This window comes from Chenopodium quinoa, unplaced genomic scaffold (assembly GCF_001683475.1).
Source record: "Chenopodium quinoa cultivar QQ74 unplaced genomic scaffold, ASM168347v1, whole genome shotgun sequence".
NCBI lineage: Eukaryota > Viridiplantae > Streptophyta > Magnoliopsida > Caryophyllales > Amaranthaceae > Chenopodium > Chenopodium quinoa.
Genome location: NW_018742914.1, coordinates 7581284 through 7598326, shown reverse-complemented (window position 1 = coordinate 7598326; position 17043 = coordinate 7581284). Strand labels below are relative to the sequence as shown.

The 17043-nt window shown below is 37.3% G+C and overlaps 2 protein-coding genes across 3 annotated transcripts; one reads left to right on the top strand and one right to left on the bottom strand.

Moving 5' to 3' along the window:
- Positions 1–1850: 1850 nt before the first annotated feature.
- LOC110728116 (desumoylating isopeptidase 1-like) lies at positions 1851–7440 on the top strand. Its single transcript, XM_021907755.1, has 5 exons — positions 1851–1989; positions 4306–4349; positions 4457–4554; positions 5973–6289; positions 6820–7440. The coding sequence occupies exons 2-5, from the start codon at positions 4341–4343 to the stop codon at positions 7257–7259; spliced, it is 864 nt and encodes a 287-aa protein (XP_021763447.1). The 5' UTR covers positions 1851–1989; positions 4306–4340; the 3' UTR covers positions 7260–7440.
- Positions 7441–8112: 672 nt separating this feature from the next.
- Positions 8113–17028, bottom strand: LOC110728114 (thiamine-repressible mitochondrial transport protein THI74-like). Of its 2 annotated transcripts, none has more exons than XM_021907752.1 (4): positions 16675–17028; positions 15487–16308; positions 14943–15360; positions 8113–8763 (listed from the first exon to the last, which is right to left on the bottom strand). In XM_021907752.1, the coding sequence occupies exons 2-4, from the start codon at positions 16048–16050 to the stop codon at positions 8465–8467; spliced, it is 1281 nt and encodes a 426-aa protein (XP_021763444.1). In that variant the 5' UTR covers positions 16051–16308; positions 16675–17028; the 3' UTR covers positions 8113–8464. The 2 variants fall into 2 exon arrangements, with proteins under 2 accessions (XP_021763444.1, XP_021763445.1); XM_021907753.1 differs by having other exon boundaries at positions 15487–16183.
- Positions 17029–17043: the final 15 nt, after the last annotated feature.

Here is a 17043-nt window from a genome sequence, read left to right as displayed (position 1 = left end):
TCAGTTCAGCTTTAATAAGTTCAGTTCAGTTCAGTTTACCTCTTAATTTCCTTCTCTTATAAAATATTCAGTTTAGTTCAGTTCAATTCAATTCTAATAAGTTCAATTCAATCAGTTCAGTTCAGCTCTAATAAGTTTAGTTTAGTTCAGCTCAGTTTAGACAATTAGAACAAACCCTTAATATTTACAAATTAACATATGTGTTTACTATATTATTTGCAACTTTTATTTATATTAAACTAGTACTTCATTTAATTTATTTATTTTTACATATTTATATATATAACTACATACAGTAGTACATAGTAAAAAGGCAATGTGCAATAATTTTGTAAACACGAGACACAGAACTAAAAAAAAAAAAAATACACACCAATCTGAATAATTACGGAGTAAAAAATGAAGGATGAGAAAAAGAAAGACCAACCATAGCTCTTTACAGTTGAGATATGTACTTTGCATATGCCCCACGGCCATGATTGTATGCTTCTCTATGGGGGTTCAATCTATATTGACCTTTTTATTTTATTTTATTTTCTTTTTTTTTGAGGTAATATTTTTGTTAGATAAAATGATGGGAGTAAATGGGTTATGCTTCCCACTAACAAAGATCTATTAATACCTCTCTTGCAACTAGTAGTGAAGATCTTTACATCTACCCGGGTTCAAGTTGTATCGAAGGGTGCTCAATTAATGAATAATAATCATTAAAATGACTAAATACTACCCCCGTTAACAATTATTTGCAATATTTAGTTGCTGGTGCACCGTGCTAAGTATATTTGTAAATTCTCTTAGCTTGTAGTGGAACAAATACAAGTACATTAGTTGCTGGAGTATAACTTGGTTTGATTCCCTCATAATTATTTTAAGATCATACTCTATATTTATTAATTGAATTGGCAAAATTAAGACGGTTTTTTTTTTAAAAAACTTTTTTTACTAGCTTGATAAAAAGTTAAAAACCCTGTAAAATACAAGTATCTAAATTCCAAAAATCCAAGCATCATGTATAAAACTTATATGACATGTCAAAAAAAAAAAAATTAAAATTTAAACACTGATATATAATTTCAATTACTTGTTCGAAATATCTTAATTCTTAAAATTAAAATGTTCAAAAACGACGTTGAATGCTGTAAAGCTTATATCTAAACCTGATAATTACAGAGTATTTTATACACAATGTTTCATATGTCAAAATACATTTGCTCCATATAAAACTTATATGCATTTCATCATAATCTTAGTGAGATGTGACTCACACAATATAACATTGTTCATTAATTCAAAATTGAATGTCAATATAAGTCAAATTAAAGTCACAATTTATATCAAATTAACCACTATATAGTAAGAACTTGGCTATGAACCTTTTACTTTCCTACCACAATTGACTTTTATGATCACTCGGTATTACATTTGATTTGATACATTGCAATACAAGTTATAAACACCCAATGATGTACACTTAACATCAACAACACCCAAACATTCATAGCAAACAAATTAAAAACTTAGCCTAATGATAATGAACTAATGGCTTGACCTCGTAACTTAAAGGTCATGAGCTCAAATCTCATTATCTCATACACACATTATTACTTCGCCTATATTAAGACACTAATCACAAGACAAACTGAATTACTTCATAGTCTTAAACACATGCTAAACATTACAAGTAGTGAAGTAGAAGAGGAATGTCAAAAAAATACGCGCCAATTCAAGAATTTTCCTTGCAACAAAAAACATAAAAAACACATCGAAGAATTTTCCCGTGGTTAACATTCGAACAGCACATAACACGTGTCGAAAAGGAAGTGGTCAGGTACTTTCTAGAATGTCACAGAATATGGGAGAAACCCACACACTAAACTTTCCCTCGCACTAACTATATAACCCCAAATTGCTTTCAAATTAAAATCCGATTTACAAATTGCGGTGCATTCTTACGACTTTCTCGCTCCTTTCCAACTAACGCTTGTTCTGGTAAATCCCTCTCTCTTTTTACAAATTTAATTGAAATTAGGGTTTGCTTCAATGATTTGATATTGATTGATTGAATATTTAGGGAATTGTTTTTTTCATTGCAAGTTGCGATCGATCTGTGCTTAATTGTTTTGATATGCGTTTAATCAAAAGTTTTGAATTTTTTTGGAGTTAATTGAAGCTGGATAATTAGTTTGATTTTTTCATCATTGATTTTTTTGAGAATTGGGATGAAATTGCTCGATTTTGAGTTCCTTTATATTAGTACAATTTGCTTGTTTTAGGTGAATGATTTTGGGTTTTTATGGTGTACGATATTGAATACAATGTGATCAGTGTTTTTGTAAAGAGCATTGTTGTAATGGTAGCTGCTGATTTTACGGATTACGAGTATTGTAGATCTGATAATGATAATTTAGGGGATTGACATATGGATGCACGCTGCTAGTACCGACATTGGTTGAATTGAGTTTGTGGTACTAATGTTTGGTTGTCGGTTGTTCCTAGGCCAGAGTAGAACTGTGAATTGTTTCACTCTTAGGTTTGTAAGAGTTAGGATTGAATACTGTGTTTGGTGAGCAGAATTTTGAATTGCTGGAAATTCTGAACTTGCTTGATGCTTTGATTGATAATGTTATTTGTTATGAGTAGTATGAAGCTTTAAAGTCGCAATCTTGCTAGATTAAGTGGTAGCAATGTCGTTTCTGTAAACAAATGATTAAGTTAGAAAGATGAACTTTTTTGCCAAAGACCCTGTCTATTGTGTTATAGGAAGTTGAAGTATTAGGACAATCTCACCTTTTAGCCTTTCACAAGGCTAAAGTAATCTTATTCAGAGTAATAGCTATTGAATTTTCTGGCTTCCCATATCCTTTGTTTGCTTCGTGTTGCGTAACATCTTTCTCAGAACCACATTGCTTTCATCCGTTTAGCTGCCAGCCTTAGTCATATGTTTCGTGTTGTTGTCAATGGTGGTTTACAGGCTGTTTGTCACGTATTTCTTCTCTACCATTAGATGTCTTTATCTACTAATGCTTGATGAAGTCTAGTGTTTTTGGCCCGGTCACTGCTCCTTCCTCGTCAAGGCTACTTGACCTATGGCGTTATGCATAGCCAGGAAACAATAAGCCACCTTACTCCTGATCTAGCTGTCTTCCTCCCATCTTCAAACCAAACAAATTCTGGAGGAAAGTGGCCTATTATAACTTATCTCAGATGCCACTTTTTTCTCCCAGGTTTGAAGTTTTTTCAACCACACATGCATGTCTAGTTTCCAAAGTTCCAATTGCCGTATGTGGAGCATTGGAGCAGCAAAAATCCAATGCTCTTGTCCTTGCACTTTTATCATTTTTCACACAGCATACTTTTGGGATAATTGAATTGAAGCATCATTGATTTTCACTCATTATGATTGATTCACTGGAGATGGGAGGATATTAGTATTTATTAAAAATATCTTAACCTTGTTTGAAAGAGAGAATATTGGATGAATGTAGTCCTTATAATTGGTTCTAGTCTTAAGTTTTGGTCTCCTATCATTTTGGTAGTTCAGAAGCTTATTGACAGACTATACTATGATTTATCAGATTTGAAGGTCTATGGTGTATTATGATGCTACTGGATGCTAGTGGTTGGTTTAACTTCTGATTTGGTTTTCATAAGGCATAAGATGTCTTTATTGTGCTTGCTTCATAAGAGTTCCCTGGTAATTGGGTCTCTCGCAATAAGAGTACTTTTTAGTGATTGGCTCTCTCATAACAGATTCATAATGGGAGTACATCATAGGAGGTCTTTGAGACATTTGTGCCTAAAATATGGAGTGAAGATCTTAAATGCTGGCAATTTCTTCTTTTGGGTATATGAAATCAATTCTTGAATGGGATTTAAGTGGAGACACAACTCTTTAGTTCTTTAGTTGTGTCGATTGTTATGCAGACAATCAGTCTGCATATTGTAGAGTGCCTGTTGCATTTGCCATTTGGGTTTTGTAGTACTGAATGACTTATGTTGTTATACTAGTATGTCCAGTGTTTGTTTTCATTTGAAAGTGATTTTTTCCCCCTAATCTGCAAACCTATGGGTCATTGTCTTTTCGAGTCATGTTATATATTTTTTTAACTATACAAAAACCTAATTTCTTGGCAATCCATAGTATTTGTCCTTAAAATATTATCAATGTGTTTTTTTTTAATTTTTTTTTTTTTGGTTTGGTTATGTGAAGCAGTAGTTTGGCTTTTGGCTAGCTTCTTTTTAGTTTGATGTTGCTCGAGCCTTATGCAGCTTTGATAAAAGGAATTTTTTTGGTCTTTTTTTCAGGGCTGATTATTCTGGTTGGTGATTTTTTTTTGAGGATGGCTGAAGTAAGGCATCAACCTATGAAATACACTTCTTGCTTAGTATTATTAATGTAATAATTTTCAAGCAATAGGATGGTGCTGATCTTGTTGTTTACTTGTCATGCTTACAGGAGGGTCACAGAGTCACTTTGCATGTCTATGACTTGAGCCAGGGACTTGCTCGTCAACTTTCTACCACTTTTCTTGGGAAAGCCATTGAAGCTATTTGGTATATGATATGTTGTATTTCTCAACAAAAAAAAAGTGATATGTTGTATACTTGGATCAATCACAGTAAATAAGCGATACTATAATACTACCTTCGTTACAGGTTATGTGCAACGATTAGACATTTTCCCTCTCTGCTTTATGTCAAATCTTTGCACATAACCTGTAACGGAGGTATTATTTGGTTTGCAACTGCTCTATTTAGAATGGATATAGTAGTGCTTTCTTTATTTCATAATAGTTGACACGTTTTGTGTCAAAAAAAAAAAAAAAAAAATAGTTGACACGTTGTAGGCATGGTTTTCCAATGCATGACTTCAAACATCAATACCTTCAATTATCAACAGTAGGCAAAAAATATAAATTGTAGATATTCAGAAAATACACTTTCTGCTGATTGAGATGAATCTAACTAGAACTTTCATGACTGTTTTTATAAATATATAATAGTATATTACAAAGGATGTCAAACTACCTTATGTGAATAGTGCAAAAGTCTAAATGTTTCCACTAATAAGAAGCAGAGGAATCATATCATAACATGCTTTACAAGAAACCATTTTAGTGTTTTCAAAAAACAAAAAAAGAAAGAAACCATTTTAGTTGTAGACTACTATTTTTCACTAATAATAAGCTGAGGAATTATCATAACATATTAACAAGGAACCATTTTAGTTGTAGACCACAAAATACTTGTGAAAAGTAGTGATCTGTGGTGGCTTTGAAGTTCTCCTTTTGCTTGCCAATGACTTTCCGGTGTGATGAGACGAGAGATGGGAAGATCTTCAAGGATATTACTTATTAAACTCCAAAAGAAGAGATTAAGATAGATAAGAACCTTTTTCAATGTTCATGCTTCTTAAGGAACTCATGTGATGAGGAAAGAGATAGAGAGAAACTGTTTACTATGCCAGAAAAAATGATATACTACCCATGTTTCAATTTATTTGCAACATTTACTTAAAATGGATACTACAAATTATTTGCAACAAATGCTTTCTTTCCTTTTTTACTTTTCATTTCTATCTCTCTCCTCATTACATGCAGCTTTATTTTTCTCTGTCCATTTACCCTTCACAAACAAACTTTACCTAGATTTTGGTGAATGTCATATCGTTGCAAATAAAATGAAACAGAGGTACTATAATATATATATATATATATATATATATATATATATATATATATATATATAATGTAAAAAATCTCAAAACAGACCAAAATTAAAACTGTGAAGATAATGTCTTACAGAGGGAAAAGACTATACTTGCCCTTCATCTGTATCACACTGCAGTATTTAGGATGAAAGAATGCAGAAATACCATGGATGGGATTGTTTTGAATCTTTTGATGTATCTAAAGTGCAATATAGGAAATCTGGCTGGATATCTTTTTTTACTTGGACTTTTTCAATTTCAGGCACACCGGAATTGTTGTTTATGGTAAGGAGTACTTCTTTGGAGGAGGAATACAACATGCTCCTGCTGGATCAACACAATATGGGACACCAATGAAAGTTGTAGACTTGGGGATCACATATCTGCCACAAGATGTGTTTGAAAGTTACCTGGAGGAAATCAGTGATCGTTACACTGCTGAAACTTACAGTTTACTTTCTCACAATTGCAACAACTTCAGCAATGAGGTTGCTCAATTTCTTGTAGGAACATCCATTCCAGATTATATTCTTCAGCTCCCTAATGAAGTTATGAGTAGCCCCATGGGTGCTATGATATGTAAGTTGTCATTTCATTACATTGACTTGTATATCATTGCTGTGTCCTCTTCTGTTATCAACTTAACTGTTTTTGCTGATTCGTCCTCTTTTCTCAAGTCTGTCCTTCACCATTCCTTTGTGTATTTACACTGTTTTGTATTAACAACTTTATGAATTTTATTGTTGTTGATTGACTTTTTCTTGAATTTGGCGTTGTTGTTGAGGTCTTTTCAAAATGGTTTGCATTTAAATTATTTCATCCAAAGCTGATTCTAGACTAATCTGGTTATTTTGGAGTTCTGTGACTTGTTTTCATACTTAGAATCCCTCTGAATGTAGGCTAATGAATTTATGGTATATTTCTGAGATTTTATTGTGATATTGAAGTATATTGATTTATCAAAGCTGAAGTTCTAAATCGTGGGATGATTATATCAATAGTTGATATTTGTTTATTTATCAATACTTGATATTTGTTTATATATCAATAGCTCTTAAAATTATTACCTAATAACCAAAGCTGACGGACTTTGCAACCTTTGTTCACAGTGCCTATGATTCAGCAACTAGAGGCAACAATGAAAGCAGGGGCGGTTCCTCAAGCTCCTCAGTTCAGACCATCATCATTGGGACAGGCCGCAACAGGTGTTACAAGCAGTCAAAGCAAGTCCTCAAATGTGTATGCCAAAGCAACTGAGAGCAATAGTAAATCTCAGGAGCAATCCAACAAAAAGGAGGAAGCTAACACATCTCAGAAAACTCTAGATAAAGAAGTGCCTCCTGCTGTTCAGCCAACGGGAGCACAAGAGACATCGGCTGATCCAGCAGAAGACCCTCTTGGTGATGCCAGAGGTAAAGTGCAAGAGGAGATAACCAGAGAATTCGCTGCTCTCATGGCAACAGGGACTTTGAGGGCAAGTGAGGCTGCTGCTCTAGCAACTCGTAAAGTGATGGAGAGATATGGAAAGTTAAATGTTGCAATGTCTTAGAAACAATATCTTATGATCATTTTATTGATTAATTTTAAATTTTAACTTAATTAAATCTATATTATAGATTGCTACATAGCTTTTCCCATGTTGAAGTGTAGTATTAATACTATTTAACTGATTTGACACATTGCTTTGGATATTGGTTACTCATTTTGATAATGCTTTAATTCAAATTCCTAGAAAATGAAACTGTCTGAACTTACTCCTAGTTTATGTTTAGATGTAACTTATTTGAATTTAATTAAACTTATCAACTAAACTTAACTTTGTTAGATTTATCAACCCTCTAAATTATAAGGAGTTTGAGTGGCTATAATTCCGCTAAATTATAATCAATTATCTCACAAGAAAAACAATTCAATTAGTCGCCGAATATGAAGTACTACAATTTTGTAACAAATCAGGTCAAGGAAAAATTGATTAAAAGCATTCTAGCAACTTAGTAAGATACTCAGTCTGAAGTCTAACTAGAACAGAATACCATTTATTAGAACAAGTATGTTGACTAAGACAATTCAATTTTACATTTGACTATCTGAATGTGAGACAATAAAGCATCTGTTCTAGTAATTACTCTACCCGAAAAAAAAAAAAAAAAAAAAAAAAAACCACCTCAAGTTTCTTCTGATGTGAGACAATAAAGCATTTCATATTTGAACTCAAAGATAAGCAATTGTTATCTGCCATTTCATATTTTCATTGCAGTTTAACCAATTGTTCACTCAAAATTTTACAAATGTTGGATTGTGTTCTTTCTAATTTATCAAATGGGTGAAATTTGGATTTAGGGCAAATCCATCTTAGCCAACTCCCAAATATCATTCCAATGTTAAAATTTTGATTTTTGTAGTTTCATAGTGAATAGTGACCACATTTTGTGCCACACAAACCAATCAAGTACATTCAAGGTAAATAATTTGGAGATCAACCAGCACTGGCTTAGTTATATTTATATTTCTTTTTACATTTCACAAAATTCTTAGTAGCATCTATATGTCATTGAACTATATCCACAAAAAATAGTTACAAGGCTACCTAGTGTATAAGTGTAATGGACTCTGAGTAGAAGTTGAAACTGTTCAATAATGGCCAAGCATTGGCTGAAATCTTGCAAAAATCTGCCTCCAATGGAGTGGTAGAACCATTTCTCGGGATGGTATTCAGCATAACTCTGGCAGATATCGCGTTATCCTAAGAGAAACCTAAAGTTCTTCTGTGGTGTTTGATAAGACATGGTTCTGATGGTGAGTTCTGTTTTCTAGCTCCAAGGTAACCTCCTCGGACTGACTACACACATCTGAAGGAATATTGATGCCAGCAAACCCAGCCATGACAGCTGCAGCTCCAATGTAGTCCATTGCATTGGGAGCGTTGCCCACCAGAGTATCAACCAAAGCTGCCAAAGGCACCTGAATTGTGAGACCCGCCGTTGCCACTGTCGTTGTCGTCAAAAGAACAGCTTTGGCCCACAAGTAATCACTCAAAACATTATCAAGCAAACCTGAAATTGCGAACATGGTGACATATTTATCAGAATAATGTTTCAACTTTTTTGGAACTCACGGGCTACCTAGCCACAAAGTGCTCTAATTCAACTAATGCAGGAGTGTTTTGGACACCTCAAATCTAAAAGGGTGGTTAGGATGTGTTGGGGGGGGGAGGGAAATGACCTAAAACAAAGTTAACTGCAGTTACTACACCAGAGCATTTCTAATAAGACATGGTTCTGATGGTGAGTTCTGTTTGCTTGCAGATCATCACAAGTACTAAGAATTCTGAGACAAGCAACACTACTAAAAGCCCACCAGTTATGGAACCTTCGCCTTTCAAATATATTGAGAAAAAGGGGAGGATTGTCAATTTGGTGTTATGAAGGTGGATACAAAAGGAACCCAGGAATCAGTCTAAAGGATTCCCAACAAGGTAGTAAGCTGCTAAGTTTTGCGAGTTTCCAATCATGGAGATTCCTTCTAAAAAGAAATTTCAAGGGTTCACTATTTCCCACCCAAAGGTGTTTATTAGGAGTATATTTATTCAAAGATGAGTCAACTGAAAGAGAGGAGAAAAGGAACCAAAAGACACTATCCTGCTCAAGAATACTCCCGATGTGCTCTTTATTACCCTTGTATCTGACCAAGGTAAAGAAGATTAAAGAGAAATGAATGCAGTGAAACAACTTCCTCGAGTCTGTAATAAACTATCCTAAGGAAAGGGCAACAATGGGTAGTCTAGTATTATTCGGTTAATAGTCTTCAGCTTTAGGTAGGCAGAATTTGGAATGAATCATTTTGAGAGTTGTGACCTCAAGTCACTATTAGGAGAGTTGTATCCTCAAACTACCTTTGAGATTTGCAACCTAAAGTCGCTGCTCCAGTAGGGTGTAAAAATCAATCTTTTTAATCAAATAATCAATCTTTTTAATCAAATAATCAATCTTTTTCTCTCCATTTTCCTGTTATTTTGTATGAGTAATTTAGCAGTACTTTCAGTCTATTACAGGGTCAAAATAGCCAATCTGACATCCGGTAATCACATCTGACCAAGCCTTCAGATTACTCTACTAGGCCTTAGCATATAATCGTACTATTGCTTCTCACTAAGAACCAAATATATTTGAAACCGAGGCCATCCCCGTCCTTAAACCTACAAACACTATTCCACAACACAAAATGATCCCTCTTCCCCTAAATTACTATCCTTAAACACAAAAAACTCAAAATAAGCCTCTTGAGTCTATCAACTCCAGTCACACATAATTGTAATAAATCAATACTTAGAACTGGGAGCAACTCAAAAATCTGTGAGACATCCTCACCTCTTCCCATTCTATAAGAAAACCATAAAAAGAAAAAAAAAAAAAAGGGTTTTTCTATACAGTGCCCCTGAGGTATTGACTTTTCCAAGCTGTGCCCACCCATTTTCAAAATTCTACGCTGTACCCCTAAGGTACCTTTGGTGTTTACGCTGTAACCCTACCCTAATCCCTCCGTTAACTTAAGTTAACTTTTCGTTAACTTCAAAATAAATATTTTTTTTTTTAAAAAAAAAAAAAACCCAAAAACACCCAAACACCTCTCTTTCCTCCATCACAAATACCACCACCGCACCTCCCGCCGCACCTCCAGCTCCACCACCGCATCATAGTGTCTCGCCCCTCTCTCCTCGACCCACCACCGCATCATCCTCCTCCTTCCTTCGTTCTCTTTCCAGATTTTCGACCATTTTTCGAAAAAATTTGGGCATAATTCGAACAATCTTGACCAATTAAACTATATTCGTGCAGATTTTCATTAGAAAAATCAATTAAAACAAGTTTTGTGTATTTAATCTCGATCTAATTGAACCAAAATTGATGATTTAACAATTAAAATCAAATTAGGGGAAAATTTAGGGTTTGGTGTCGTTTGATTGTTGCGGTGGTGGGGGACTGCTGCGGTGGTGCGGGAGGGGATTGGGGTGGTTGGTATTCCGAGGTGAGAGGAGAAGTTGGTCGGTGGCGTTTGCTGGTTCATGCGGCTGGTCTGTTTTGGTGTGGTGCAGTGCAGGGAGCAGTTTGGAGTAAGGTTGTGGGTTTTCCGGTGCGGGAGGGGATTGGGGTGGCTGGTATTCCAGCAGGCTGGGCGGTCGAGGAGAGAGAGGCAGTGGGAGTGCGGCGGTGCGGCTGGATTATCGAAAGTGCAGCGGTGCGGCTGGAGGTGGAGGTGTAGTGGTGGCTGGTGGGTAGTTGTGACTTGTGAGGGAGGAGAGAGAGGTGGTTGTTTTTTTTTTTTTTTTTTTTAATTATTTATTTTGAAATTAACGGAAAGTTAACTTAAGATAACGGAGGGATTAGGGTAGGGTTACATCTTAGACACTAAAAGTACCTTAAGGGTACAGCGTAGAATTTTGAAAATAAGTGGGTACAGCTTGGAAAAGTCAATGCCTCAGGGGCACTATATAGAAAAACCCAAAAAAAAAAAGGGAAAACTGTCACGGATGCACATGGTCAAGGTCAAGGTGTCCAACCAAGTTCCATCAAGGTTTATACAAGGAGAAGGCAAGTCAACCAAGATGAAGAGGAAAAGCATCAGCAGCAGCAAGCACCAATTAGGGAGGATACAAGGCACTTGGAGTTAGTGTTTGGGATTTTGGCAGGAAACAAGTTGTACGCCAATTTGAAGAAATGTGAATTTGGCCAAGTAGAAATTGCTTACTTGGGCCATGTAATTTCTTATCATGGTGTGGCTATGGATAAGGAAAAGGTGCAAGCAATCTTAAAGTGGGCCTATCCAAGAAACTTGAGAGAGCTTAGAGGCTTCCTTGGGCTCACGGGGTACTACCGAAAATTCGTGGCCCAATATGCCCTCATAGCGGGCCCACTCACGGCCCAACTCAAAAAAGAGTGTTATAGTTGGACCGATGAAGCCACTCAAGCCTTCAACCGACTTAAAGAAGCTATGGTTACTGCCCCGGTACTAGCAATGCCGACTTTTGAGAAAGAGTTCGTGGTAGAAGCCGATGCATCGGGCTATGGGCTCGGGGCTGTCCTCATGCAAATGGGCAGGCCCATAGCATACTATAGTAAGATGTTGGGAGTTAGGGCCCAAGAGAAATCCATTTATGAAAAGGAGCTTATGGCCATTTGTCTAGCCATAGTTCGTTGGAAGCATTACTTGATGGGCCGTCATTTCGTGGTAAGAACCGACCAACAAAGTCTACGGTACATCACTCAACAACGAGAAGTCAGGGGGGACTATCAAAAGTGGTTGCGGAAGCTTGTGGGATTCGACTTCGAGGTTCAATACAAACCCGGGGCCTCAAACTGAGTGGCAGATGCGCTGTCCAGATTAGGCGGGGAAATGGGCCAGAAGGTGCAAGAAGCCCAATTCGCTGCTCTAGTATCTTCAACTTGGGTGAATTGGGCTGATCTGGAAAAAGAATTGGAAGAGGATATGTGGTTGGGCCAAGTCAAGAAGGGCCTTGAAAATGGGGAGGGTCTATCAGGCTTTACACTTGAAGGAAATAGGCTTCTCTACAAAGGCAGAATCGTGATCCCTAAAAACTCAAAATTCATATCTGATGAGGGAGTACCACGCCACCCCCACTGGTGGTCACGACAGAGAAGTCAAGACCTATATTCGAGTCGCGGCAGACTGGTATTGGCAAGGAATCAGAAAGGACGTGGGGAATTTTGTGCACGAATGTATAGTTTGTCAACGGAACAAGGTGGCTCAACGCCACCCCCTCTCGGCCTCTTACAACCTCTCCCAATTCCGGGGGCAATTTGGGAGGATCTTTCCATGGATTTCGTGGAGGGGCTACCCTTGTCCAAGGGAATCGATTCCGTGCTAGTGGTGGTGGACCGACTATCCAAGTATAGCCATTTTATTGGATTAAAACACCCCTTTAATGTGCTACGAGTGGCTGATTGCTTTATTAAAGAGGTGGTGCGACTTCACGGGTTCCCGTCTTCAATTGTCTCGGATCGTGACCGAGTATTTATGAGCATTTTCCGGAAAGAGTTATTCAGACTCCAAGGCACTCAATTGAAGCGAAGTACGGCCTATCATCCACAGACGGACGGCCAGACGGAAATTGTTAACAAGGGGCTCGAGGTATATCTCCGGTGCTTTGTAGAGGGGCAACCGAGGCAGTGGGCAAAGTGGTTAGCGTGGGCAGAATATTCGTAAAATACCTCACCGCACACATCGACCAAGATGACACCCTTCAAGGTTGTCTATGGCCGTGATCCACCAAAATTGTGGCGGTTAGGGGCAGACGCCGGTCAGTAGTTTGGAGGAGGGTTTAAGAGAGAGGGACTTCGTGCTTGAGGAATTACGCCTCAATTTGGTAAGAGCTCAACAGCTAATGAAGGAGTTTGCGGATCGGCGAAGAACAGACGACGAGTTTCAGGAAGGGGAGGCGGTATATTTGAAGCTCCGACCATACCGACAGCGGTCTCTGGCGAAGCGGCCGTTCGAAAAATTAGCAGCGAGGTATTATGGGCCGTACACGGTGGTTCAGAAGGTGGGGAGGGTTGCATACAAATTGGACCTGCCATCATCGTGTAAGCTACACCCCGTGTTCCATATTTCGCAGCTCAAACGGGCGGTAGGGGCGGCGGCAGTCAATCCGAGTATTCTAGAGCAACTCACTGACGACATGGAATTGGTAGTCGAGCTGGAATCAGTTCTAGAAGTTCCGCCAGAGAATGCACGCACAGGGAACGGGTGGGAAGTCTTAGTCAAATGGAAGGGATTGCCGGAATTTGAAGCGACATGGGAAGACGTCGAGTCATTGAATCAACGCTTCCCGGACTTCCACCTTGAGGACAAGGTGAGTCTTTTGGGGCGGGGTATTGTCACGGATGCACATGGTCAAGGTCAAGGTGTCCAACCAAGTTCCATCAAGGTCTATACAAGGAGAAGGCAGGTCAACCAAGATGAAGGGGAAAAGCATCAGCAGCAGCAAGCACCAATTAGGGAGGATACAAGCTCCAATTAAGAAGATGAAAAAATTAATTAAGAGGAAGAGAAGGAAAGAAAGCAACTTAGTTTCTTTGTGCTAATTTATGTCTTTCTATTTTAGCTATGTATCACATGTAAGCTTCAAGGTCTTCTATGACCACCTTAGTATAAGTAGTGTAAGCTGTAATTTAGAGGGTTATCCAGAAATTGAGTGAAAACACCTTGTGAGAGTGGTAGCCTCAAGCTACTAGAGAGAGTGATAGCCTCAAGTTATCAATTGTAACCCTTCCTATCTTTAATCAATCAAGCTTTAAGCCTTCCTTCCCATTAATTGTTGCAGTAAAATTGATTCGTTTCCTGGAAGTCAGTTCATCACAAAAACCCTTTTCCCCTAGAAAGCATAAAATTGAAAGAGGATCACCATGCCAAACCCTGTTTCTCCACAATTTAAATTGTAAAAACAAAAGCTCCTTAATTCATCTCCTCCATGGATGACAACTAGCTACAAACACCTCTTATGCTGTCCTTTTACTACCACTGAAAAACATGCAACAACACTGAATCCATCTCCCCCAAGGGCCAAAACCCTTTAGATCAAACCAAAATCAAGCAGTATATTTTGAAAATACAGTGTGACACTCGGACATGTAGCCAAGTCCAAGTAACAAACCCAATTTTGAATCCTACAAACTAAAATATACAGAGTATGTGGTGATGGCTGGCTGACCTCAACAAATAATATGATCAAGGAAACATAGAAGTAGCTGATAGGTTGTCATAGTATGCAATAGACAAACTTTGATGACTGCCCTAAGGCCTGCAACCTCTGGTTATTTTCAAAACCTATCTATCTAGGCTTATTTATCGCTTCCTGGGCCCTTAATTGAACCCTCATCGTTGTAAAACAGAAAAGTTTATTTATGGAAAGTAGGGTCTGAGCAATAAGGAAAAAGGTGATACAGAAGTCCAGACTGTGTACAAGATGCGTCAAAGGAATTTACTTTAACTACTATCTGCAAGATGCCAAGACATGTATGCTGTACATCTACTTCGCCATCATCAATGCAGTATCTCACTTATGTTTTTAAGAGGTGGGGGAGAGAGAGGGGGGGGGGGGTAGGAGGAGTTGATGCATAAGCAGATAGCCTATGAAAGAAGGATCATGTGTTTTCAACTACATACATGCAAGAAAGACATGTATAACCATAAAAAAGAAAATTACTTGAAAACATACCTTTGCCTATAATCAAGCCAAACTGCTTCCAGGTAAATGTGGTAAAAAATTCCACCTTAGCCAACTGCAATACAAGCACAACAGGTAGGAAAATCACCATGTTGAAAAATCCCAAATACCCCAGAAACTGTGCCATGCTAACTTGACCGCTTTTCTCATCATCAGGCAACTTCTTACGAATGAGTGTTATATATACAGCATATAGACCAGCTGAAGAAAGAGACAATATATCTCCAAGAATAGGATTCGAGTTGATTACGCCCTTTCCTGCTTCCTTGTCACCCAAGCTGACAATGATTGTTCCTCCCATACAAAGAAGTACACCCATGAGCTTCAACCAAGTGAACTTCTCGCCCAAGAATGCCAGAGAGAGCATAAAGGTGAAAAGGCTAGAAGACGTGCTTAAGATTGTATTTGACTGCAGAAATTAGAAATACAATTTAGGCACTATGCAATGTTCTTCAAGCATAACATATAGTCAAAAAGAGAAATATATCCAAGAAAGTGAAAAGGAAAGGACAAAGATGAGAGGGTTTGTTCTTACAGTGACTGTCGTATACTTCAACGAAAGATTAAAGGTAAGCTGTGCCAAAAACCAAAATGGGCAAATCAATAGGCTGACTCTTGCTACCCTAGAGCGTGTCCAACGTCCCTTTGAATCCAGTTGTTTATCAAGATCTTTATCAGCACTAACTTGGCCAGGCAAATCATTTTCCTCTTCAAAATTTGACTCAGGAACAGATTCTATAGAGCTTAGATTAGTTTCTTCTTGGCTAATACCTAAATGGGGATTTAAACCACATGTAGGCTCGTCTAAATCGCTTTTCCCAAGAAGGACAACCTCCTCAGAACGAGCTAATTCTTGCGAGCCAACTTCCGGTTTTTTCCGCCAAAAGCAAAATTTCCCATTATAATTTTCCAAATATCTTGAAGCTTCCACAAGAGGGATATAAACTATAAACAATGAATTACAAATGTATGTGATGAGGAAGGGCGAAATTCCTTCATCAACAACAGATTGAACCACGTAGCTAGCAGCAATCCAAATACCGGCCACTGCCACAATATATATCAAACCTATAATCCATCTCGAAACCTCAGTTCTCATAGTCCACACACCTAAGCTACAAAACTCTCTAAACTTGTGATAGCATCAAGCCGAAATACCCAATTACCGTCACACTCAAATACTACAGCCTCATTATCATTGATGTAACCAACGGATATTGATCAACTATCACCTGAATTATGCAGGAATTAATCAAAAAACGGATAGCATCAAGCCAAAATACCCAATTACAGTCACACTCGAATACTACAGCCTCATTATCATTGATGTAACCAAAGCATATCGATCAACAATCACCTGAATTATGCAGGAATTAATCAACAAAGGGGAAAGTTACACTCAAAACATAAAATAATTATAAATCAGCACCAACACAAACAACAAATTAATTTTAGGTTCAAGGGATATAAACAATAAATCAATGAAATACATACACAGAAAAACGAATCAAGCAGAATTTAGCAAAAAGCATAGAAACCCTACAAAAAAAAAACCAAATCTTTTGCATTGGGTTATACGTTTATGATAAAAAATCTAAAGACCCAATACATCAAAATCACTAATTACGCGAATTACAACATAATAATTTCAAATATCATAAATTTAACAAAGATTAACATAGGGAAATCATCAAGTTTGATTAGCAATAATTAAAGTACGCACCTGTTCTGGGTGAACCCAGAAGCGATTGCTAAATCAGAAAGATTAAATTTTTTGATAGAATGTCGGTAGAAATTAAGAAGAAATAGGAAAAAATAGGGAAAATAGGGTGATCTGGGTTTGATTCAATGCAGATTATTCAACAATGATATGACATGAAATTGGAGTATTTTTCAAGTCTAGTTAAGTCATCAATTTTGGGTTTTTAGAGATAGATTGTATTGAGATCGGCAAAGATGGAGTTTTTCGTTTTAATTTGGCAGGAAAAGTTAATACTCCTTAATAAGTACGAGTAATAATCCACTATTACGAATTAGCATAGTATAATTGGAATAGCGCTGATAATTTTTGTCTCAAAGTGATAATCCGATT